At 34.8% G+C, this 26,052-nt stretch overlaps 2 protein-coding genes across 5 annotated transcripts; both read left to right on the top strand.

Moving 5' to 3' along the window:
* The first annotated feature begins 1,447 nt into the window (after positions 1-1,447).
* Positions 1,448-20,007, top strand: LOC118060628 (protein NAP1). Of its 4 annotated transcripts, none has more exons than XM_035073873.2 (24): positions 1,448-1,605; positions 2,518-2,972; positions 3,062-3,136; positions 6,363-6,443; positions 6,695-6,775; positions 6,915-6,997; positions 8,510-8,594; positions 9,217-9,342; positions 9,511-9,618; positions 10,548-10,592; positions 10,671-10,813; positions 11,498-11,630; positions 12,070-12,180; positions 12,281-12,359; positions 13,243-13,436; positions 13,929-14,074; positions 14,942-15,023; positions 16,063-16,173; positions 16,461-16,586; positions 16,680-16,819; positions 16,906-17,002; positions 17,334-18,325; positions 18,819-19,031; positions 19,296-20,007. In XM_035073873.2, exons 2-24 carry the CDS (start codon positions 2,553-2,555, stop codon positions 19,789-19,791), a joined length of 4,167 nt encoding a protein of 1,388 aa, XP_034929764.1. In that variant the 5' UTR covers positions 1,448-1,605; positions 2,518-2,552; the 3' UTR covers positions 19,792-20,007. The 4 variants fall into 4 exon arrangements, with proteins under 4 accessions (XP_034929764.1, XP_034929763.1, XP_034929762.1 ...); XM_035073872.2 differs by having other exon boundaries at positions 13,926-14,074; XM_035073871.2 differs by having other exon boundaries at positions 10,548-10,813.
* Positions 20,008-21,297: 1,290 nt separating this feature from the next.
* LOC118060629 (uncharacterized) lies at positions 21,298-25,373 on the top strand. Its single transcript, XM_035073875.2, has 2 exons — positions 21,298-24,124; positions 24,846-25,373. The coding sequence occupies exons 1-2, from the start codon at positions 21,448-21,450 to the stop codon at positions 25,250-25,252; spliced, it is 3,084 nt and encodes a 1,027-aa protein (XP_034929766.2). The 5' UTR covers positions 21,298-21,447; the 3' UTR covers positions 25,253-25,373.
* Positions 25,374-26,052: the final 679 nt, after the last annotated feature.

Genomic DNA, 26,052 nt, shown 5'->3' with positions numbered 1-26,052 from the left:
GATAATATGTCTCACTTAATTAATGGGATGATAATATGAAAAAAACAATGCAATTTCACACATATTTTTTTAAATTTTTTTATTTAATTTCTGCACTGTTACTGTGGACATAGACTGAAGCCCTAACCTTTTAATTTTCATTTTGAAAACCTTAGGTTTATTAATTTGGAACTTTATATAATCAGTCGCGACCACTGTCATTTGAATGGGCTGCCTTAAAAGGAAACTCATAGGACCTTGTAAATGATCTACTTTACCAGCTTAAAAATATGGACAAATTCACCATATGATTAACATTTATTTTTGGATCAGAATAATTAAGATATGATTAGGGGTATTCAGGGGTGGTTCGTGTCAGGTCAATACCTATAATTACATCCAATTAAATTTTTAATATTTTATAAATTATAAATCTAAACGGGTTGAACAAAGATATAGAAGTTGAATATCTAAGTTCCATTATTCTTGGATGATCATAAAATAAATATATTTTCAAAAGCATAAAATATATATTTTTAATTAATCTCAATTAATATTGCAATGTATTTTACATTATATCAAACATGTATTTAGCAAAAAGATGAAAAAAATTCATTTAATTTTGAAAAGACAAAATTATTTTTATATTTTTATCTCTATTATTTTAATTAAATATATATATTTTTTCTTTCCTACACTAATCAAACTCAACTTTAAGAATCTAGCAAGCACAGGACCATATCCACACTATAAATATTTTTCTATCACCCACAACATTTCAGACGCAACTCTAGAAACTAATTTGAAAAATATTTTGGATTATTAAATTATCGTGTTAATTTATAAATCACCATGTATTTATTTTATAAAATAATTTTTTTAAATTACTAATTTGATTAGATTTGATTCAATTAATTAAATTAGTAAAAATTTATATATATTACAATTAAAACTTGTATATTTTAATCGAGTGTAATTATAATATTTTTTAAATTATTTTTTATTTATAAATATATCAAAATAATATTTTTTTATTTTTTAAAAATTATTTTTAATATTAACATATTAAAATGATTTAAAAATACTAAAAATATATTAATTTGAAGTAAAATATTTTTTTTTTAATTTTTTTTAAAATACAAAAAAAAAAACAGGAATTTACTTTTAATTTTTTTCAAAAATATTTTTAAAATAAAAATATTTAATTTCTCAAACCAGCTTTAACACCTTTGAAATAGATAACAAGCAACGGTAATCTTCTCTACACTCCACCAATCATGCTGCTGTACTTTTATTATAAACGTGCATCCCACCATCTCAAAAGCATCTCCTCATCAGAAAACCAAAGAAAAATTATAAAATGGACCATCTGACTGGCTATTTTATTTTTCTTAATAACTAATTAAATTGTCATTTACATGTCATTAATTTATAATAATAATAATAATAATAATAATAAATCCGCTTTCCAATTTTCTTTCCCCATTAAATAAAAAACACAAGCACTCAGCTCTCCTCCTCCTCCTACCCCAGCTCTCTCTCTAAAACCCTCTCCTATTCCTCTTCAAAAGACTCAGATCTGAAGCTTACGCCATTATTAACTCCACTCTCTAGTTTTCCATTCCTGTAAGCCTTTCTCTCTCCTCCTACTCTAAAGACTCTGGTCCAATTCTTAGAGATGATAGCTGTGGTTTGCATTTCGAAATTTCTAGCTTGTTTTTCATCATTTTTTGCTTATTAAAACCTAAAAGAGTTTGCGAAGTTACTGATTTTGCACTAATTTTGATTCCTGGCTGCATTTTGCTGTTTTGTTTAGTGTGTTTGTGCTTTGTTTGGTTGCTTAGATTACTTACACATTCATTCTCTCTTTTTATATTTTTTTTTCAAAATCTAAGTTGGTAAGAGAAAATGTAAAATCCACTATTTATTTATTTTTCTGTTAATATAACGGTTTTTGGGAATTGCTGTTTTTGTTAATTTTGGAGAGGTCATGTTTGGTTTGTATTAAAAAAAGAGTGAAAAATGCTCTCTAGTGGATTTTATTTTTCTATTGAATTAAAATTTTGAAGGGAAAAAAAAAGCGTAATCGCGTAGCATGGAAGGTTAAAACAGATAGAGAAGTAAAATAGGAGAATCCATTTCTGTTTTTTTCTCTTTGTAAATGAGTTTTTTGTTCTTTTAATTTTGTAGTTCTCGGATACCAAACTAAACTTTTTGTTTTTTTACGATATTTAATGCTGTTACTAATTTTGGATTGGTCAGGTCAGGTTTGGTTGCTTGTGATATAGGAGTAATAATTTGTATATCTATTTACTCTTTATTTAATTTCTGTTTTAAAAAAGCGAAGAATACCTTAAAAGATTGTATTTTTATACTGGGTATTAAATGGTGATTGGTGAGTACATTAATATTCAAAATTTTTAAATAAAAAAATGGATAATTTTGTAATTTGGAAGCTAAAACCTGATAGGAAAAAAATGGGCAGAATTCATTACTGTTTTAGATGTTTATTGATGGGGTTTTAATCCTAACCTGCAGGGATTTGTGGTGGAGTTGATATAGTTAATTAATTAATGGCAAAGTCGCGGCAACATTATTCAACACACGATGCAGCTCTTTCACCCACTGGTGTAAGATCGAGGGAATGGGAGGGTCCATCGAGATGGACTGAGTATTTGGGTCCTGATTTGAGTTCGCCGAAGTCATCGAGGTTGTCTAGGAATAAGGTAGGTTCGGATGGACAGGTTCAGAGTTCAGGTGGTGGATCTCATAAGGGTTTGAATTTGCAATGGGTAGTTCAACTTACTGAAGTAGCTGAAGGTCTTATGGCAAAAATGTATAGATTGAATCAAATTTTGGATTTCCCGGATCCAGTTGGTCACTTGTTTTCAGAATCGTTTTGGAAAGCGGGCGTGTTCCCGAATTATCCGAGGATTTGCTTATTGCTTTCTAAAAAGTTTCCGGAGCATTTCAGTAAATTGCAGCTTGAAAGAGTAAGAATTTCTGTATTCTGTTAGAAGAAATGTTGTCTTGTCTTGTTGGCCAATAGTATAGTTCGTTAACTTGTGGAAAACTGATGCAGGTTGACAAGGTTGCTTTGGATGCTTTGAATGATGGTGCAGAAGTTCATTTGCAGAGTTTAGAGCCTTGGGTTCAGGTATCGAGTTGGTTTTCTGTGCACCTTTTTCTATCATGTGCATGTACAATGCTCAAGATCTCAGATGATCATTACTTTTAGTGATTACTTTAGGAGATTTAGGACTAGGCCTTTGTGGCTGATTAAACCTCTGTCATAGTTAAACATGTGTTGGTTAATGTATGAAAGCATTCAACTCTATAAAGAATAGCTTGTCTCAATGACTGAGTATTCAAGTGCTTTTTTTAAGAATCATGATTGCTAAAGGAAGAACATGCTGGAAGGAACATGTTTATGTTTCAATAATTGAAAGTCTATTTCAATAGGTGCTGACAACCATATTTATAATCTGGTCCTTGAACTCATCAGGTTGTGTATCATACAAGAAGTCTTATAAGATTCAAACTCAGGGTAATTACTAATTAGGAACTACGGTTTCTGCCACTTAGTTGCTCAGTCTTGCCTTGGTACAAATTACCAGCAAGTTGAGCTCAGTTTGACTTTTGGCTGGAGCCCGTGTAGTACTGTAGCTCAACCTCTTGAATCTTTTCCTAGCATCCTAACCGGGCTTGATTTCATAAAGTCTCAACAGACCAGGCAACCAAGTGACGAGAGATATATCAGCTAGCATGGCTCTGCTGTAGCAGATTTATCATGCTTGCCATCTAAAAGTGAGAACCTTGCTGAGTTGTAGTGTATGGAGCTAATTTGATGGTGCTTATTCAGTTAAATTCTGTTCTGTATTAGGCCCAAGAATTTCTGATATACTTTAGTATAATGATACATGATTCCATAATGAAGTGCAGTTCAATTGAGGTAAAGCCTTAAAACTATATTTATGTTAATATAATGCCCCTAGTAGGAAATTTGAAGCCCTTTGTTTTCACCTGTGGACAATGGGACACAGTTGACGTATTTTAAAGACTGATTTACCATCAATAATTCGCTGTGTACTGTGGAAATGATCACTTGAGGAAAAATGTAGTACTACTGATGGTTAAGTCATCTAACATTGCATGCAAACCAATATGAAGTAATGACGAGGTTAACTTCAATTATTCTTTGATCTTATGGGGAATTGAATTATTGATATATAATATATATTTCAAGATACTTGTGCAATTGGTGGTTGGTCAGGCTTAAATCTGAACCATATTATTTTCGTTCTCGGTATCTATGTAAAACTTAATATCCTAAAAGGTTGATAAAAGGGAGGCAACTTTAGGAGGAAGCTCTTAATTGCTCAACTACAGCTTTGTTGCATTTTAAGTGCTAACTATCTCAACCTAAATATAAATATCTCAAAGAAATGATCTTATTAACCTAGTCTAGTTTTATTGAGTTTTGTTGGTAGAATGGGATTATGAAAATTGTAAAAATACTTAACGTTATCATGTCTAATATTTTTGCTGAATAAATTTTTTACACCTATATACTAAGAAAGTTCCCTCTTTCATCATTTTCACCTCTTGAGAAAAAGAAGAGATTGTATTTGCTAGAGGAAGGTATATGATAAATAAACTCATAACTAATTACCTCCTGTCACTTAAAGAATGGTGATAAGCTTAAGGTCACATATTTCCTAGTGCTATGTAACAGCTCGTGCGTGCTCCTAATTTCTAAGCTTTCCTTGAGAAGCAAGCAATTGAGAAAGCAGCCATCCATAAAAATGTTGGCGGTAGACAAATGTTGGCCCTCAATTGCACTTTAGGTGGTCCTGATTTCTCTGCAAGTATTATTCCACTATTGATCATTGGATTGATCAACATTGACTTTGGCATTGGTTGCTGACACTAGTTAAAAGACTAAATACCCTTGCATGTATATTTGTTCAAACATTATCATGTATTCAAAGGTTTGACAAATGAATATTCTCTAACTAATCATTATACTAAGCATCGATGTCAAATCAAGATTTGACTCATGAATTGGAAAGCCTAATTATGGTACTGTGAATCATATTGAATCGAGAATAGTAATATTGATTAAGAAATGAAAATAACACTATGAAAGATAATTAAAATACCAAATATTTCTAAAATAAAGGAAAAATGAACATTTACTGAACAAAATGTGCATCAATTCATCTAATAGTTCTTAGTCATTAAATGACCCAAGTCTCAAAATTCAACATATTGTTCATTGGAACTTGATCATTCTAATGACTAATCTTATAATACATCTTAAGCAACATTCTAACTAGTTACACCACTAGATTTCCTAGTTTAATAAAAAGTTATAATCTTTCCCAATTTCAATATAACCTTTATCATGCTTGTTGTCTTTGGCACTCTTGCTTTCTTTCACCCTTTTCTTTTTTTGTGAAAATTAATTTATTCCTTGTTTCAGTTTTCAAGTAGAAATATTTATTAAAGAAAATTGCTTATACATTGCTGTCATCCATGACTTCTAGACTAAACCTTCCTATTCTTATCATCTCTTTTGAAATCATGTATTTTACTTTTATTTTCTATTTGAGTTGACTTGTAAAATCGAATCAAATTGCGACTGAATCGCAAGATTTATGTACAACGAGATTCACCCCACTCACCCCATGATTTGCACTTGTTTTCTTTGTGAGATGCATTGTATTGTATGTGAATTGAGATGAATTGTGAGATTCGAATTGTGAACCGTAAGATTTTAACAACCGTGATACCAAGTAGGAGCAGATGATAACATGATGGAAAGGAGAAAGGTCATTGAAGCAAAATGGGAACTGGAAGTCCTGCCAAGTACATGCTGTGAGATGGGTCAGGTCGGATATGGGTGTGACTGACAATCACTGATAGAAAATAGAAATTGTTTTTGTGTGGCAAAATGTTTGCCCACTTCAGTACTTCTGCAGTAACAAAGACAGAAAATGAGAGAACAGTAGTCATAAAATTAGGATAAATTTAATAGTGAAAAAGAACCCAGATATCTCAAAAGGGAGATGAAAACCGTGCTCTTATTTAGATTATCTTAGAATCTAAGTGATCAGCACTGCAATTTTTTTAGTTACCATATTATTGGATATGTTTGTGAGGTTTGATTGTGTCATCTTTTCTTATTCTTCCTTAGCTGTTGTTAGTTTCAATGGTACATGTTGGGAATGGCTTATGGTAGTTATTATTTTTGTTACCCAATATTTTGATTAAAAGGATTGTTTACAATTAACGATAAGAAATTGCTTACTTTCTGATCATTAGAGTTTGTAAATAAAGATTTATGGTTACTTGGTAATTGTTTACTTTTGTGTGGCCAGTTACTTCTTGACCTGATGGCATTCCGAGAACAAGCTCTGCGACTCATATTGGATTTAAGTAGTACTGTTATTACCTTGTTGGTGAGTATCAAAATCTTCTCCTTCATCATGCAAAATGTATTCAGTTTGATACGAAGTACAATCAATCAACCTCGATAGCTGAAGGATCCATAGAACTTTGGCCTGTTAATATGTATGTATCATGCACTGGATGATTGGATGATGTTAAATTGATCCTTTCCTTGTTTTCCTCCAATTCATTTAGAAGAAGAGAAACATAGTGGCTTGATTTGTTTATGGTATCTCTGATAACTTGGTGCAGTATTTTGCAGCCCCATCAGAACTCGCTTATACTGCATGCATTTATGGATCTCTTTTGTTCCTTTGTCCGTGTTAATCTTTTATCTGAGAAGGTAAAGTGGGCTTCGTATTCCTCTATTTCTTCTTTCTCTCTTGTAAATTATTTGGGGTTTGTATCCTTTTATTTAATATGATGTGCATAAGTAGGCTTCTTATCTTGCTGACACCATTGAAGTTTGATGCCTCATACAGATACCAAGGAAAATGATGTTGCAAATGTATAACCTTCTGCATGCCATGTCAAGAAATGACAGAGACTGTGATTTCTATCATCGGTATGGAATACATTTGAGTAGTGCGGTTATCTTTATATGTCCTGGGCCCTGGGGCCGATGGTTAGCAGCACAATTTTATCAGTCACTGACAAACAATAATGAATTTATAGTTCTGGCTTTCCTTTTCTGTTTCTCAATATGCAATTTCCTGAACAAGGATTTCATCACAGAATGAAAAATTTGACTTCTGTCTAAGCATGCTGTGGATATCTGTGCTTGAACGGGAATGGAAATGTGGATGTCTTCTTGCTTTTTATGCTAGAACTGTAAAAGAAATTTGATAATCTTGATTAGTGAATGGGTTTAACAACTTGGTCCCGTTCTTAGAGATTAAAAGTACAATGATCATTATCTTTATGGTTTTCTATTTGCAAAGAAATTTAATGGCAGGCAAATTAAATGCTTCAGTTTTGTAATGATGTTATTTTTTCACTTGTAGTAAATTTATAGTTCATGTGTTATCTATGCAAAGCTCAAAATGTCTGGTTTTGATGGAATTGGGATTCTGCTTGTGTAGGGAATATAATATGTAAGTTTTGCTGGTATAATCACTCTTGGCTCTGCTTAAGATGTTTGAGGTCAATAAGACAACCTGGTCATTCTATTAATAGGAAGGAATTCAAGGCTAGCAATCTTTACCGTGAATCTTGAATTCTGAAGCTACCCATGAATCTGAAAGTAACGAGTTCAATTGACCTACTGAATCAGTTTTAGTACTAACAAGGCTGCAAAGATGATTTAAAGTGTTTCCAGATTGAGTTTGAGCTGCATTTCTAGAGATTTTATTTTTTGTCTCTGCTTGCTCCTCATAAAATATACCTTTTGTAATTGGCATCTCTAGCTCTTTGTCTTAGACTTTTTTGGCCGAGCTACCACTAGCACATTAAAGTAATGACAAATGGTTTACTGCTCCTTATTTAAGTTGCTTTTCCTTTATATTCTAAAATTTAAAATGCTTGACTGTCTAGAAATCAAGGACAGCGAGGAATGCTTGAAAAACACTTGGTTACTCTATGGATTACAGGGCATGTAATTGTCCTTTCTAATGGAATCTTCTCTTTATTATCTATCTTTGAAAATCTATTTTGGCTGTTCTTATAGGTAGGTGTAGAAATGAGGTAACTATAGATACTAGTAACCACAATCACAAACCTGGGGGAATTTGGGGGGTGGGGGGTGGCGACTGCTGTGAGGGCAAACATAAGTGAAATAGACTGAAGAATAAAGAAACATGTATTTCACTGATTTTACAAATTCTCGATGCCTGGTGTTCCCCACTAACTAGAACAAGAGTAGTTAGGCTCCTCTACATATTATTGGCTAAATTTTTTAATTGCCAGGCTCATGCAACATTATTCTTGAGTGGTAAAACATTCCTTTTTTATGTGTTCGTGCTTGGATATTGATCTTTTGTAGTATTTTTAGTATGTTGCTTTAGTTTATGTTGAAGGCACTACATTGTATCTCATACACATTATGCATTTTTGATATCTCTCTCCTTTTGTATTGCAGGTTGGTTCAATTTATAGATTCTTATGATCCACCATTGAAAGGGTTACAAGAAGATCTAAATTTTGTCAGTCCACGTATTGGAGAGGTCATTTATGTTTCTTTCCATTGAAAAATTGATAGAAATATTGATGATCATATCTCTATTTGTGTGTTTGTCCATCTTTTTTCTTTTGGAATTACATTTTATAAGATATTGGTATCTAGCCTTCATCACTTGTTTTTCTCTCTAATCTTCATAGTGGGGTGATTCTTCTGTAACAACAGGGGGTTGGACCATAAGCTTTTAAAATTTATCATATAGCCTGCTAGTATCAGGATGGTGAGGAGATCTCTTCCTCGTTCTTTTATTCTTCTATCAATCATAAGCTTACAAATTGTCTTTGAATAAAAAAAAGAAAAAAAAAGACAATTGAATTATAGAATTTAAGACATCTGTAATGGCCATATATGTCAAGCACCCCATCTGAAGGAAAGAAAGATTGTTGGACATTAGCTTTACCTTTCCCTGAATTTGGTTATGTGATGCTCACATCGTAGTGTGTTTATCATGGTTATGCTGTCATGAAAATGAAGCTGCAATAAGGAGTCCTTGTTACATAAATCACACAAGAGTTTGAATGTTAACAAATTTGGAAATCATACTTGTGTTTGCTTTTGGTTTGATTGCTCAAGTATTTTGGAGCTTAACTTTCATTATTTATCTCCAGGTTTTAGAGGCTGTAGGCCCTATCATTTTCCTATCTACAGATACAAGGAAACTCAGAAATGAGGGATTCCTAAGTCCATATCACCCTCGGTATCCAGATATACTAACAAATTCTGCTCATCCTATGGTACATACTGTTCCTTTGAAAGATCTTGACATTGGGGTTAATGCTATACTTAAATTTTCTTTAAAGTTCTAAATAGCCAAAAGTAGTTACTGCTTAACTTTGTCAATGCTAGCTTTGGACCTTTCTGCTAATTTCAACGGTTGTTGTCATGTCATTTTCACATTTCAGAGAGCCCAAGACCTAGCAAATGTTACTTCTTACAGGGAATGGGTGTTACTTGGATATCTTGTTTGTCCCAATGAGCTGCTTCGTGTTACTAGCATTGATATTGCTCTGGTATGCCTTGCCCGATTAATGGTCAGCTCATTCTTGTGATTCAACAATGCTTTCATAAAGTATCAGATACATGCTGCAAGGAAGAAGCATGTTTTTAGATACTCAAATACTGAACATACTGTGTGAATGATAATTTCAACAATATAAGTTCAACTATATTATACAAAATGTTTCTCATTATTAACAGCCCAACTTCTTACAAGCCCATATTTTTCAAGTGCAGTTGACCACATGGTATATTTCTTATTTGTATCAATATTACCTTCTCATGAAAGAGATCATACTTTCTTTTAAAGTTCCATTTTTGTGGATGTTGCCTTGGTCCCACATTTATGACATGTGAACCTGGTTTAGAAGGAAAACATTTTCTGATGATTGATTGTAATGAAGCATATGAAAAGTTAATTATGGATTAACTGAGTCCTTGTACTTTCAAAGTTTTTGGAAAGCTAGTTATCATCTAATGATAATTGTTCGAGAAATGAATCAATACTGATTTCATTCTATGTAGTTGATAAATATTAATATAGAGTGCCTTTCTGGCTCGTTTAAATGGTAAAGCATACCCCATGGGTTTGAAGTAATTGGTGGTGAGTTGTATTGTGGTAAATTCTCTCTAATTCATTTTGCTGATTTCACTGCACCCTTTTTTTTTTTTTTAATTTTATTTCTTATGAGATATTTGGTAATATTTATCTGCTAAGCTGATAATGTGAGCAGTTTTTTTCCCTTTTGGTCAAATACTTCTCTTTTTTGGTTCAAGTACTTCTCTCTCTATTGCTAATTTCTTTCCCTAACACATTCAAGTACATATATTGTGTCTCTTTATTTTCCATTAGGGTTTATCAGGAATTATCTGGATGCTTTGTACATTTGTCTGCTGATGCTTCTTTTCCACATGTTTCCTTAATTTTTAAAATGGTTCTCAGGTCGTACTGAAGGAAAATTTGATACTTGCAGTATTCAGGGATGAGGTGAGTAGCACTGTCAATTGTCCAGATGGTGTTCTCTGGTTACAATGGCTGATTTTTATCAAAATCTTGAACATGCAGTACGTACTATTGCACGAGGATTATCAGTTATATGTCTTGCCTCAAATATTAGAGTCGAAGAAGATGGCCAAATCTGGGCGCACTAAGCAAAAAGAGGCAGATCTCGAGTACAGTGTGGCAAAGCAGGTTGAAAAAATGATAAGGTAAAAAACTTAGTTTTGATTTGATAGTATTGATGGAAGGAATGAAACCATTGCTGCCTCCCTCCTATGGTTTTTCTATCAATAATTTGTCTCATATTTTTCTTCACCTGGTTGCTGAAATTACTAGTATTAACCTTAAAAGATTGGATATGTGCTCGATCTTTTAGATGCCTATTACTTAACTGGTGAAATTACTAGGTATTTATCTGGAGAACTGGAAGCTATTTGCTTGTCACATTCTGAGGAAGTTACCAAAGTTTGTAGATAAACAGAAGTGAGGGAAAATAGAAAGTCATCTTTTTTGGCCATAGTTCTATCATCAGAAAGCATGTCGTCTGGGGAAGCCATCGTTGGCCTGGTTACAAAAATGATTAAGCTGTGAATCTAGCAAAATAGAAATGTTGAAGCATCCTGAATCTAGCAAAATATTTTGATCATTTATGTTAATGGTACTACATGTTTATATGGCTGGGATTTTTCTTGGTGCATGGATAATGAAAAAAGTGCATGATCTCTTGTTTGCTTATTAATGTTAAAATTTCTTCAAGTATGCCACTAATTTTTGCCAGTTACCTTTAATTTCTTTCTTTTTTATATTATTATTCTGATGAAAACATAAATAACAACCAGCATACCTAGTGTTTCAGCATCTAATGTGATTTGGATATGTTGTAAATGTTGCAGTGAAGTGCACGAGCAAGCACTTCTATCTTGTGATGCCATTCACCATGAGAGGAGAATATTATTAAAACAGGAAATTGGAAGAATGGTACTGTTTTTTACTGACCAGCCAAGTTTATTGGCACCAAACATCCAGGTATTTAAAGTGATAGTACCTCTCCTTTTGTTATCCTTTCATTTTGCTTATATTCAAAGTTCTCAAAGACTAATATTTAAGCACATGGTTGACCAAATCTGCTATGTTAGGAATCCTTCTGTTCAGTCTCAATATAAATGCAGTAGTTTGCTTCATGTTTTCACATGTAGGCATGTGCTTGCACACACACCTGTAGAAAGAGTTTGAACCCTCAAGTTTTTGCCAAAAAATAATAATAAAAAATTATATAGCTGATTGATATTAATTGAAATTTATTTCTAGGCTAATAGGAATTGAAAACGGTGAAGTGGGGTCAGGTGGGTGGAGCGATCTGACTTCTCTCTGAATATTTTTTACTTGCCACAGTACTAAATGTGGATTTTTACCCACAAATTCTTCTTGGAACAATCATTCTCTAATGGTATGGTGTTTCCTACAGATGGTATTCTCTGCCCTGGCTTTGGCACAGTCTGAGGTTATCTGGTATTTCCAACATGTAGGAATTGCATCATCAAAATCTAAAGCTTCTCGAGCAGTACCAGTTGACATAGTACGTTAAGTTCTTTCATATTCACTTAAATTGTGTCACTATAATTTCATATAAGTTGACTATGGTTTTTAGCTTAAATTGGTGTTATTTTTGGTGGCAGGATCCAAATGATCCTACTATTGGCTTTTTACTTGATGGAATGGATCATCTATGCTGTCTTGTGCGGAAGTATATTGCAGGTTATACAGGGTTTGATGTACTTTGTTTTTCATAAATCATATAATTTATGTTGATAGTGCACTTAATGTGCTAAAAGGTGAAAAGTGTTTTGGATATTTCTCATTATTTGAGTAAAGAAGCAATCATTTTCCATTGCCTCCTACTGAGTTCAAATCCATGACCCCTTATGGACCAACACCCCCCCACCCCCACCCCAACCCTCTAATTTCTGGCCAATGGTCTTTCTTTAACAATTCCCTCAGTTAGTCAGAAATGTGCTTACCTAGTATAATATACAGATGAATTACTAAGTCAATTCAAAGGCTATTTTCCACTGAGGTTTTCCTAGAATTTGGGTTGCTTATTAAACATATCTATGCACTGATTTTTCCTCTTTCTTCATGAGGACGAGTGATATAAATGATCTTACAAGCTATTTTGTCGTGACAAATAGAAATGGTCTTATATGTGAAGGACATGCTTAACATTGATTATGCAGTTTGATAAATCTCTAAGATAGCACATGGAGCTTTTTACTAACTGGGTTAGGTTTTCAATTTGAGGCTCTATCATGGCTTTAGACTTGTGTTGTTATCTTATGTTTTCTTATTGTTGCTAATCCATCTGCATTTATTTCGGTGATCCATTTCTATATAAAAAATAGAAAAATCACTATATTTTTTGTTCCAATTTGCAATATCATGGAATGAAGAACAGTTATTATAGTGCTGGGAAAGTGTTAATTTTATGGAAACTTGATTTTATCTAACCCTGAGGCATTTGTCATCTTGTTCATATTACCTGAAATAGTGCAGCAACTAGTTATTTAGCATGCATTTATCTAACTCCATAGGCCTCAAGCATGGACAAACAAGTCTTTAAACATTTTCATATCCAATGCAGCTATCAGAGGCTATGCATTATCATACCTGTCTTCATGTGCTGGTAGAATCCGGTTTTTGCTGGGAACTCCAGGAATGGTGGCTCTTGACCTTGATGCCAGCTTAAAAGGGCTTTTCCAGCAGATTGTTAAGCATTTGGAAAACATACCAAAACTGCAGGGTGAAAATATTTCCGCCATCACATGTGATTTATCTGTAAGAAATCTGTGGAAATCATGCTTTTGATTTGTTCTGCTGAAGTTTTCTGAACTTGAATTGACATTGGGGCTTTGGAAGTATCACTGCCTATGATGAGATTTTACAACCCTGTGGTTTTTTGAAGTGCTTGTTGCATAATATTAAGAATTAGATACGTCCATCACATGAGGATTTCTCATTCATATCTAAAAGACATTTATGATTGGGACTGTTGAAAGAAGGTAATCAGCAGATATTGTTTGAAGGAAAAGTTACAGAGTGATGATCTCTGTTGGTCCTCTTAACTGTGACTTGAAAGAAGCATTGGTGAAGTCAGTTGTACTGCATTTATGCTTAATTTTTTTTATGCCTCCTTATTGTGGTTTCTGTTAATTCCTTGAAAAAATTGTTTGTTGCCATTTCTTTCACCACTGTTTTCATTCTCTTTCAAGAGTTGTTTTCTTCACAAGGGCATCAATAACCATATCATGGTATATCTTTTTTAAGCAGGAGTTTCGTAAAGATTGGTTGTCAATATTGATGATTGTAACATCCGCTAGATCATCCATAAACATAAGACACCTGGAGAAAGCTACTGTATCTACTGGAAAAGAAGGTTTACTGTCAGAAGGAAATGCTGCATACAATTGGTCCAGGTATTCTCCAACTCTTGTTCGCCGTTATGACTAGTACTACTGTTAGGTTGCAGAAAAGTTAGCCTATGACTGAACTAACTTCAGGAAATCAATCCACATGGTCTAATATGATTAGTTTGGGATCGACACTATGATTTGAGTGATACAATTATCTAACACTGTAAAAACTATAATTATGAAAATTATATCTGTAAAGTTGAAAAATCCACTGAATTATTTGATGGTGAATTGATCTCATTCAGCTTCAAACAAAAGCCCTTAAAGTCGAGATGAGGAGCTTATTGTTTATGTTATTGAAATTACTTGGAGTAAGTGTAATAGAATTTGAAAAATTACTTATGTGCCCTCAAGGAATATTTCAAAAAGCTTAAAACAAACTGTTATTCTCATTACAGTTCGTTTCTAGCATAGTGCTCCATGACTCCCAGATGTACCAGTTTGTGAGAGTGAAATTTGTTGTGGTGGCATAGAAATCCACTTTGATCATGTTCGTGTTTGGTGTGGATTTATGCAGTGACCTTTGCATCAAGTAGCTTAAACTTTGGCTAAAATGTTAAATGCTCTTCCTGGGTATGAGCATGGCACATTATACCAGTTAATGCTGTCTGGTTTTCATTTTAAACTTTGAACCATGTGCTAGACCAATACTTAATGTTAGAGGATGGCTGCTTAGAAAAATGTGAAAATAGTATGGTGAAATCATAATTCTGAGGTTTTTATGAAAGCCTACAGGCATAGGTTCTCTCTTTTCTCCAAAAAGCATCTATGTTTCATGCTCTATTGTACTGTATTCAGGTGGTTACCTTGTTCATATGGAATATTGTTGAAATATACAGAATAACATATATTAATCACTTTCAATTGCAGATGTGTTGATGAACTAGAATCTCAATTATCAAAGCATGGAAGTCTAAAGAAGCTGTATTTCTATCACCAGCATCTTACAGCAGTAAGCTCCTACCTATTTTAGCTTATAACTAGTTTGTATGCCCATGATATGATGCAGTGAGACCTAAATTTTTTTACCTAAAAATAAATTTTAGGTCTCAGGAAATTCTTTGGCAATGTCATTAAACCTGAAAACATATCCGTTTTGAATGTTTTTTTTATAAATATAAATTTTCCTATCAATGTATCTCTTGTTTATCTTAGCCAACACAATATTTTTAATTGAAAGCATTGTTTCTATTTTTTTTAAAAAAATTATTACTGTTAAAGCAAGTTTTTTAAAAATATCAAAATAGTATGTCTATGTTTTGTGACTGAAAGCTTAAAAAATTGTAAATGTAATAAAATCATGTTCCAAATCTATGTAAGCATTTTAATAATAAACAACTGATTTCAATTGAATTATCATAAATAATTTATTGTTAATATTATTATTTTAAGATCAAACGCATAATAATTGATTTTTTTTAATTCAAATAAAAATTTATAATATTATTTAAGAAACTCGTCAAAATTGAAGAGTAAGTGAACCTATTAATTTTTTTATGGAATGTCCAAAAAAAAAAAAACTAAAGAAAAAAAGGCAAAAGAAAAATAAAATAAAAGGCCCAGCACTTGGGCCATGCCTGCTCAGCAGGCTAGACATCCGCGCCTGTCCCTGTTTTATTTTTTTAGACGAGTCTTCTGTCAGTGTGTCCCCCAATGCTTGAACCCCTGATCTCGTGCTTGTCACTTGACTGGGTTGTGACTTGGATTTGTGATAAAACAATTAAAAAAATATATTAAGGTGCTTTAGTGTGAACAGTAAAGCACCACAAGGAACCTAGTTCTTTTAGTGTTGCAGGTTAATTTCAAGTGAAGGCTGGCTCTTCAAAATACTCAACTGGGAATTGCCAGACTGGATTGGCTCCCCGAAGATAGGACATAGGACTTTTAGGCTGCCCGCTTAGTTGCTTTTTGTTTCCACTATTATCCTCTTTGGCTTTCTTTTTTCTTATGGGCTCCTGCTTTAACTAACAATACATCTTTGCCCATGGTAGGTCTTTCGGAACACCATGTTTGGACCAGAAGGGCGTCCTCAACATTGCTGTGCATGGCTTGGTGTTGCTAGTAGCTTTCCAGAGTGTGCTTCTCCAATTGTTCCGGAAGAGGTGATCCATTTACTTGCTTTTTTTGGTTTGGGATAGGGCTGTAAATGATAAATTTTTTTGCTCAAGAGAAATTGAAATGGGAATGACTTGATTTTGTTTCATTTAATCCATAACACAGCATTGAACCATACTTATTGAGGGCATGATTGCATGCTTTATAAAGAGGATGACTCCCAACTACTGCTTTTTCCCCAACCTTGCTCTCCATCATGCATGCCACACATTTCCTCTCGTCAGAAAAAAAATGGAAACTTCATGAAATTTACATTATACTTTACTGTAAACAGGTAACTAAAATTGGGCGTGATGCAGTCCTATATGTTGAGTCTCTTATTGAATCTATCATGGGAGGATTGGAGGGATTGATCAATATTCTTGACTCCGAAGGAGGATTTGGTGCCTTGGAGACTCAGGTTTTTTATTTCAAACTTGTAATTTACTATATCAGATAAGGAAATATTCAAGTCTACCCATGTTTAACAAGCTGTTGTTTTCGGAAATCTCAGCTTCTTCCAGAGCAGGCAGCTTTTTATTTGAATAACACATCCAGAGTTTCAATTCCTACATCAAAATCTCCCAGGGGAGCAGTTGGTTTTCCATTGCCCGGCCATGAGAGTTATCCTGAAAACAATAGTGCTATAAAAATGTATGGCATTCTAATATGTGTTTTTTTTCTTGGATAATCTGCAATGATACAGCATGTCTTGATTCTTGAGTATGTGCTGATGGCAGGTTGGAAGCTGCGATGCAAAGGTTGACCAACTTGTGTTCAGTTCTGAATGATATGGAGCCTATATGTGTTCTAAACCATGTCTTTGTTCTGAGGGAGGTGAGGCATGCTGAGTTTATGTTTATTTTTTCTGGTTCGGTATAGGACACTTTTGTTGTGTTTGATTTGTTCTTAATTTTGATTCTTTTAAGTTTAAATTTACTAAATTGGGAAGAGATGTATCAAGCCAGGAAAAACTATTTAAGTTTTGGGAATAACCCTTTTAATTAATATAATTCTCTATTTGAGCTATGTTGAACAGGAAGGGGTTGGTTTCACTTCTTTTTAATCCATAAGCTGTCTCTGTGCAATAGCATGGTCTAAATGTGTGTCAACTCAGAAAATATCAAATTGTTGGGATTCAGCTATAACAGTGTAGTCTTCTGTGCAGTACATGAGAGAGGGCATCCTTGGCAACTTCAGGAGGAGATTGCTTTCAGTATTAAAAACTGACAATGATCTTCAACGGCCTTCTGTCCTAGAGTCCTTGATTCACAGGCACCTGAGCATTGTCCATCTAGCAGAGCAACACATCAGCATGGACCTTACTCATGGTATTCGAGAAGTTCTACTAACTGAGGCCTTCTCAGGACCGGTGTCTTCTCTGCAATTGTTTGAAAAACCAGCAGAGCAGCTTACTGGGTCAGCCACTGAAGTTGTCTGCAACTGGTATATAGATAACATTGTCAAAGATATATCAGGTGCTGGGATCCTTTTTACACCAATCCACAAATGCTTTAAAAGCACAAGGCCTGTCGGTGGATATTTTGCGGAATCAGTCACTGATCTCAGAGAACTACAAGCCTTTGTTCGTGTATTTGGTGGCTATGGAGTTGACAGGCTAGACAGAATGATGAAAGAGCACACAGCAGCACTATTGAATTGCATTGACACATCATTACGATCAAACCGTGAAGTGTTAGAGGCTGTTGCAGGCAGCATGCATTCTGGTGACAGAATAGAAAGAGAGGCATGCTCGAGGCAGATGGTGGACTTGGACACAGTGATTGGATTTTGCGTTGAGGGAGGACAAGCACTTGCTTTTGATCAGCTTCTTGCTGAAGCTGCTGGGGTCGTGCTTGATGAAGGTGCACCATTGATATATTCATTACTTTCTGGGGTGGTTAAGCATATACCTGAAGAAATACCTGAAAAGAAGGACATTAGAAGAATAAGAGGGGTGGCAAACAGTGTTAATATAGTTGGAGATCATGATTCTGAATGGATCAGATCAATTTTGGAAGATGTTGGGGGTGCAAATGATGGTTCTTGGACATTGTTGCCTTATTTATTTGCCACCTTCATGACATCAAATATATGGAATACTACTGGCTTCAATGTTGACACTGGGGGCTTCAACAATAATATCCATTGTCTGGCAAGGTTGGTTTTCCTTGTTCCACCATGTTGTTAAAATGTTGGGTTGACGTCAATTGGATATTCTTCTGAACATAAGAACTTCAATGCTTTTTGAACATGTGGTGCATATGAGCTAATGATCTGCTGTCAGGGGCCTGTAACAAGCATTTCTATTCAAATTACTTTTGATTGGGTTACTGGCCAATTGCCATTTATCCATTTTATTTTTAAATTCTGAAACTGTAACCAATGGTCTACTGCATGTGCTACTTATCTTGGTATAATATTTGCTACGTGAGGGAGCATCATCGATGTCTGTACACATTAATTTGGTTTTCAGTTTGAACACAAGTCAACAACTATTGCCTTCTTTTTGTTTCACCTGATGAGCAACCATATTTACTGCAAATTTATCAGGGTCATGCATTTGTTTTTTAAACTCTTAGTAAATGAAATGGTTTCATCCGTCCATTATTATTAATATTCCTTTTCTTCTACAATTGAATATTCTTGGCAGGTGCATGAGTGCTGTGATTGCAGGAAGTGAGTTAGTGAGATTGGAACGTGAACATCAGCAGAGACAGTCTCTCTCTAATGGTCATCTTGGTGAGGCTTTGGATCCTGAAATACATAGCCGTTTGTCTGCTGAAGCAAGTATAAAGTCTGCAATGCAACTTTTTGTCAAATTTGCTTCTGGTATTGTGTTGGATTCTTGGAGTGAAGCTAATAGGTAAATATGCAATGCCTGTTATGTGCACCCTCACATTGATAAACATACACACATTCAAGTTACATGTTTGCACGTAAAATCATGTTAATCATTTGAAGTTCATTTCAACATAACCACAAGCATTTCTTAAAAATTTACATTAAGTTAAATATGTGGTGGCACCATTTATTCTTTCAGCTCACATTAAGTTAAATATCTTTTTGACCTCTCTGTTTTCTCTCACATCATTCTCGTATCTCAATCTCTTCTCTGCTTTCTGTGCAGATCTCATCTTGTTGCAAAGCTGATTTTCTTGGACCAACTTTGTGAGATCTCGCCTTACCTTCCAAGAAGCTCCCTCGAAGCCTATGTTCCTTATGCAATTCTCCGTTCAGTTTATAGCCAGTACTACATGAAATCTCCATCCATGCCTCTGGCACTACTAAGTGTCTCACCCCACCATTCACCTGCCATATCACTATCTCACGCCTCTCCTGCAGCAAAGCATCCTCGTGGGGACTCAACTCCACAGCATAGCAGCAACGACTCAGGTTTTTTTAAGGGATCATCATCCCATAGCCAGGAACACCTTTATGATATGGATAGTGGAAGCCTGCGCGGCACAGACAGTAAACATCGAAATGTTCGCCGCTCCGGGCCTTTGGATTATAGTTCAAGCAGAAAAGTTAAATTTGCTGAAGGCTCAACTTCAGGGAGCACAGGTCCGAGTCCACTACCGCGGTTTGCCGTGTCAAGATCTGGGCCGTTAATGTACAAGTAGAAAACGGTAAACAATTGCAGGGTTGTGAGGGTTGATAAATTATGAGCATCTCATCAATCATCAGTTATATATAATTGTTAATCTAGCAGACAAGGTTGGCATTATGTAAATGTCATAAATTCTTTGTTTTTATCTTGTTCTTAGCCGTACATCCCCTAATCATATAAATTAATGTCCGCTGTGAGAGTTCAACGTGGTTAGTTTGATTTCTCAGTCTGTTGATCAGCATTTCAAGATATTTGAGCTCTATTTCTCTTGGAAAAAAAGTTATCTAAATCCAATGTCTTTGTTTCTATTTACCGGGACTAGATATTGTTTAGGGTTTTAGACGGCATTTTGTTCAGGGATGTGGATGCGATTGTGATAGCAACGAGGCTGTGTTGTGGTGCTGTGGATGTTAACCAATGGCCATGGTTATAACTTGTGTAAATTTGTTTTAAAATTCAGATACCTAGAATAATCTAATAAACTAAGGAATTTGAAGAAATAAAATTATTGGGTAAGTTTACACCTTTTCCCCTTTTCTTATTGGAGGGTTTTTGAATGTACAGTAAGTGAATTTTATAAATCAAACTAAATTATAAAATCTTTGGCTGAAATGCCTGCATTTTTTCCCCTTATAATCTCAAGTCAAATTCTTTGATATATAAAATTAAATTTTTTTAATCTTTTGTTAAATATCCTGATTTGCATAGCTTATAACAAAACTAGTTGGAGGAAACAAAATCAACTGTAAAAAAAATAAAATAAATTATGAAGGGGGCGATTTGTAGAAAACCAAGAGTATATACACAAAAATGTTACTTCATATACGCAATTGGATGCTTAACAACTGAATGTATGGATCATACTGAAGGAGAAATAATTTTATAAATGTTTGTGTATTGTGCTCAAAAGTGTTCAAATTATTAAATGGTTAGATTGCAATGACTATTATATAACTCAAATAATTAGCTTGTTAAAAAAAATATTTAGTACCACAAGATGGTAGCATTTCTATTTAAATTTGATGTTCTTGGACATAATCTAGAGGAACAAGCAGAGCTGTACTCAAAATGTAAATCAAATAATAATTATATATAAAAAAAAAAAACCCGGGAAGAAGAAGGGGTCAGTGCAGTCTATTTATCCATGACAGTACTGAACTAAACTAACATTCACAAACCTTCATCTGCCTAGTCTCGCTTATTAAAATACAAACAAAATGGACTTTTAAGATAAAGAGGGAAAAAAGAAGAAAAGAATTCAACTCCAGTCAAGAATGGCCGGCTGACCACTGTCTAAGGAAGCTGAATATTCAACAGTTTGTTTTGATTGAGAAAGAGCTCCTTAAGGGAAATGTGTAACAGTAGTAATCACAGATATTAAACCTGCCTTGGATTGGTATTTGATTGATTCAAAACTTGATTTAACTTCGATAAACTTAGTTTACTCAGTTGGATTAACTTTAAGGATATATATTATTTTATCCAAAATTACATAATTACATATAAAATAATTTAAATGATACTTTTTTAGAATTAATCTAATAATAAACTTGCAACTTAAATCTTACATGGGGTTAGACCCGGTGCTGGGTCAGATAAATATGATAGGAGTTTTCTTACGGCTAGAATTGATGGAAATTTCCTGTCCTGTAACCGCGCAGTCCTATAAATGCAGCTTAAGCGCAAGTGTTTTTATAATTTATATTCATTCTTGTTAGAAATACCACAAGGCCATATGGCTCCCAAAATCTTGCTCTTTCTCACACCTTTATTGCTTTGTTATGCTGCCTTCATCACTTCTCCTGCTAAAGGTGAAGGATTGAAGGAAGCAGAGGCTCTTCTAGAATGGAAAGCCAACCTCGACAACCAAAGCCAGTCTTTCCTGTCTTCGTGGGCTGGAGACAGCCCTTGCAACTGGTTTGGAATCAGCTGCGACAAGTCTGGCAGCGTCACCAACCTAAGTCTTCCAGGTTCTAGCTTGTCAGGTACAATTCATAATCTCAGATTCTCATCCTTTGCCAATCTGATCAAGCTCGACCTTAGCGAAAACTCACTCTACGGGACCATTCCTTCACATATTAGTAATCTCTCCAAGCTCACTATCCTTGATTTGTCATTCAACAAAATAACCGGAAATATTCCATCTGAAATTAGCTCACTGAAAAGCCTCACAGAATTTTCGCTTCTTTCCAACTCCATGAATGGCTCCATCCCTGCGTCTATAGGAAACTTGAGCAACTTGGAATATGTTTATTTTGACGGGAACAGATTCACCGGTCCCATTCCTGTGGAAGTAGGAAACCTCAGATCTCTCATTCACCTTATGTTGCCTAATAATAGTCTCAGTGGCATAATACCAGCTTCTATAGGAAACATGAGCAACCTGCAATATATTTTCCTTCACAATAATGAACTTTCTGGTTCCATCCCTGCCGAAGTAGGAAACCTGAGATTTCTCATTGACATTAATTTGCATGTAAATCATCTCTCTGGCACAATACCAGCTTCTATGGGAAACTTGACATCATCTTTTATCGCTACAAACTTGGGATTTAATAATCTAACAGGTAGAATTCCTCCATCTTTAGGAAATTTAAGAAGCTTATCTAAGCTTTATCTTCACGATAACAGTTTCTTTGGCCCCATTCCTCCAGAATTGAACAATCTTACACATTTAAGTTCGTTACAGATATATTCTAATAGATTTAGTGGACATCTACCGCAAGATGTGTGCCTTGGTGGGTTACTTCAAAATTTCTCTGCGGCTGATAATCATTTCACTGGAGCTATCCCAAAAACCTTGAAAAATTGCTCTAGCCTGATAAGACTTTTTCTTTATAACAACCAACTTAGTGACAACATATCTGAAGCTTTTGGCATATACCCCCATCTGAACTATATAGATTTGAATGATAATGAATTGTACGGGGAACTTTCATGGAAATGGCAGCAGTTTCGCAGTCTGATAGCCTTGAGAATCTCTGGTAACAGAATCTCTGGTGAAATTCCAGTTGAGCTTGGAAAGACAACTCATCTTCAAGCTCTTGATCTCTCATCAAATCAAATAGTTGGGAGAATTCCTAAGGAATTGGGAAAGTTGAAGCTGATTGAACTTACACTCAATGATAACCAACTTTCAGGTGATATACCTTTTGATGTCACAGCGTTATCTAGTCTTCAAAAGCTTGGCCTGGCTGCAAACAATTTTAGTGCAACAATTCTCAAACAGCTTGGCAAGTGCTCAGAACTGATATTCTTGAATGTGAGCAAGAATAGATTCACCGGGAGTATTCCTTCTGAGATGGGGCTTTTACAGTCTCTTCAAAGTCTTGATCTCAGTTGGAATTCCCTGACAGGAGGCATAGCACCGGAGCTTGGACAACTGCTGATGCTAGTGGTATTGAACCTCTCCCATAACATGCTGTCCGGTTTCATTCCAACCAGTTTTATTAGATTGCAAGGCCTCACAGATGTGGATGTGTCCTATAACAAGTTAGAGGGTCCCCTTCCAGATATCAAAGCTTTTCGTGAGGCATCATTTGAAGCAATTCGCAACAACACCAACATCTGTGGCAATGCTACTGGTTTGAAGGCTTGTGATGTTCTCATAAAAAACAGAACTGTGCATAAAAAGGGCAACAAAGTTGTCCTTCTGATTGTACTTCCTCTGCTGGGCAGTTTGTTGGTCCTCATTGGATGTTTCTTTATTGTTTGCCGATGCACAAAGAAGAAAAGGTTAAATGAAGCACAGAGCAAAGATGTTTTCGCACAATGGAGCCCTGAATGGGAACTGAAGTATGAGAACATCATAGAGGCTACAGAGGGATTCAACTCCAAACATTGCATTGGTGAAGGAGGGTACGGAGTAGTTTACAAAGCTGTGCTTCCAACAGAACAAGTGCTTGCTGTGAAGAAATTTCACCAAACACCAGAAGTTGAGAAGAACAGCTTGAGAGCTTTCAGAAGCGAGATTGATGTCTTAATGGGCATACGGCATCGAAACATTGTCAAGCTGTATGGTTTCTGCTCACATGCCAAACACTCATTCTTGGTTTATGAATTTGTGGAAAGGGGAAGCTTAAGGAATGTACTGAAGAACGAGGAACAAGCAGAAGAGATGGATTGGGTTAAAAGGCTAAATCTTGTCAAAGGGGTGGCCAATGCTTTATCCTACATGCACCATGATTGCTCACCTCCGATAATTCATCGAGACATTTCAAGCAACAATGTTCTCTTGGATTCGGAATACGAGGCTCATGTCTCTGACTTTGGCTCGGCTAGGCTCTTAATGCCTGACTCATCGAATTGGACATCATTTGCTGGCACCTACGGCTACACGGCTCCAGGTATGGAGTTAAATTTCATCATCGCCTTTGGGTTAGCTGCTTCTTTTAAAAATTCCCTACTGATTTCCAAGAACGAGCAACTTCTGTTGATGATTAATCTAAAACCAATTAAAAGGGTGCAAAAATTAACGAAGTTGAGTGTCCCTTCACTGACAAAAAAATGAAAAATTGTTTTTTTTAATTTTCATCTTAATATTTTTATATTTAATGATATATCTAATTATAGGATATTAATTTTATTTCATTCAAATTAAAAGTTACGTGGAACAAATTTATATGTTAACTAAAAAAAATCTTTATGTTATTAGATTTATAATTTATGGCCCTAACTAAATATAAAAATATATAATTTTAATTTCTTACATTGCAAAAGAGCAATATATATACACAAAAGAAAAAAATATATATTGTTCATCTCTTCTTTTCTTTATTTTAGAAAACTAGAAAACCTACAAGGAAAAACTGTAAAAAAATATCTAAAATATGTTTTTCAAAGTCAGTATAAATTAAAAATAAAAAATAAAAAATTAGTTTTCTAGTTCTTGGAGTGAGAAATATTACATTTAAAAATTGAAATTCAGTTTTTTTCACTCCACTTTTTTTTTAAAAAAAGAAATATTACTCTACTTTAACGTTCCCTGCATCACATTCCACGATAGGTTGTTTGTTTATAGGCGCTGTCAATTCTTTCAAAACACGGGATGACCAGTCTCTTTTGCAGAGTTGGCCTACACAATGAAAGTGGACGAAAAATGTGATGTCTATAGCTTTGGAGTAGTAGTATTGGAAGTGATATTGGGAAGGCATCCAGGAAATTTCATCTCATCTCTGATGTCATTGGCCGCCTCCTCCTCCTCCTCATCACCATCACCATCACCATCAGTCGGTGGCAATACGCTCTTGAAGGATGTTTTAGACCAGCGCCTCCCACCACCGGAAGATAAACTTGCAGGGGGTGTGGCCCGTGTCGTAAAACTAGCACTTTCTTGCTTGTGTAGTGATCCCCAATTTCGGCCAACAATGCGACAGGTTTCTTCAGAGCTTACAACTCTTCGGCCTTTATTGCCAAAGCCATTCTCCACGATAGAATTGAATGATGTATTGCATGACAGAATTGCTATTGGCTGAACTTTTGCTGCCTTCTTTCCTCAATTGTGTGAAACAATCTGTTATGAAAAATGCAAGTATTCAATGATCAATGTAGTACGTGACTGTGATGAATTATGATGAATACACAAATGTTTATAGACGGTAGATGGTAGCAATTCCTTATTGGGTTAGTTGTACAGTAAAGCAAAAACAAATACAATACACCTAACAATAATCCATTAAAGTCATAATATTCAACTATTTTTAAATAAATAATTGACACAATATAAAAATCCTCACGGCTTAAACTTTTAGATTAAATAGTCGTTTAATAGCTGAAATTATTAGGTTGAAAGATTGTTTAATGTGTGTTATCGATCCGACTGGCGTTGCTTAAATTCTTTGATTAGTTAACTCAGCAACATAGAGTTTTAATCAACTGGTTGTTTGGTTTTGTCTCGCAGCATGATTTTTTTTGGTTGATATATAGCGTATATTACAAAAAACTATAGGCTTTCATTTTCTATCTTTCTATTCTTTTTCACTCTCAACACACGGCAGTTGCTGTCTAGACTAATCAACGTACGTCATGGGAATTTCTCTGTTCGACATACACTCTGAAATGGTCCAGTGGAGCTCTTGACCTAGCTGCCGCCGCCGCCTAATCTTACAATGTAGCTGAATTGATAGATCGATCAGAAAGCACCTATAAATTAAGAAAGTGACAAGGGTATAACAAGAAGACACTAAAACAATATAGTTCTAAATCTGAAATTTCAGGAAAACATCACGATAGGTCCAGTTCTTGTGATAACCACATACACTTCATTTCCTATCAA

This window comes from Populus alba, chromosome 12, assembly GCF_005239225.2.
Source record: "Populus alba chromosome 12, ASM523922v2, whole genome shotgun sequence".
Classification (NCBI taxonomy): domain Eukaryota; kingdom Viridiplantae; phylum Streptophyta; class Magnoliopsida; order Malpighiales; family Salicaceae; genus Populus; species Populus alba.
This window is presented reverse-complemented; position numbering and strand designations above follow the sequence as displayed.

What these genes read in the sequence shown, in the direction of transcription:
- LOC118060629 (XM_035073875.2), top strand. Translation starts at nt 21,448, where the DNA reads ATGCAGCTTAAGCGCAAGTGTTTTTATAATTTATATTCATTCTTGTTA. An exon ending in CTACGGCTACACGGCTCCAG is followed by an intron (nt 24,125 to 24,845) that starts GTATGGAGTTAA and finishes TCTCTTTTGCAG; the next exon opens with AGTTGGCCTACACAATGAAA.
- LOC118060628 (XM_035073871.2), top strand. Translation starts at nt 2,553, where the DNA reads ATGGCAAAGTCGCGGCAACATTATTCAACACACGATGCAGCTCTTTCA. An exon ending in GTAAATTGCAGCTTGAAAGA is followed by an intron (nt 2,973 to 3,061) that starts GTAAGAATTTCT and finishes AAACTGATGCAG; the next exon opens with GTTGACAAGGTTGCTTTGGA. An exon ending in TGTGCGGAAGTATATTGCAG is followed by an intron (nt 12,360 to 13,242) that starts GTTATACAGGGT and finishes TATCCAATGCAG; the next exon opens with CTATCAGAGGCTATGCATTA.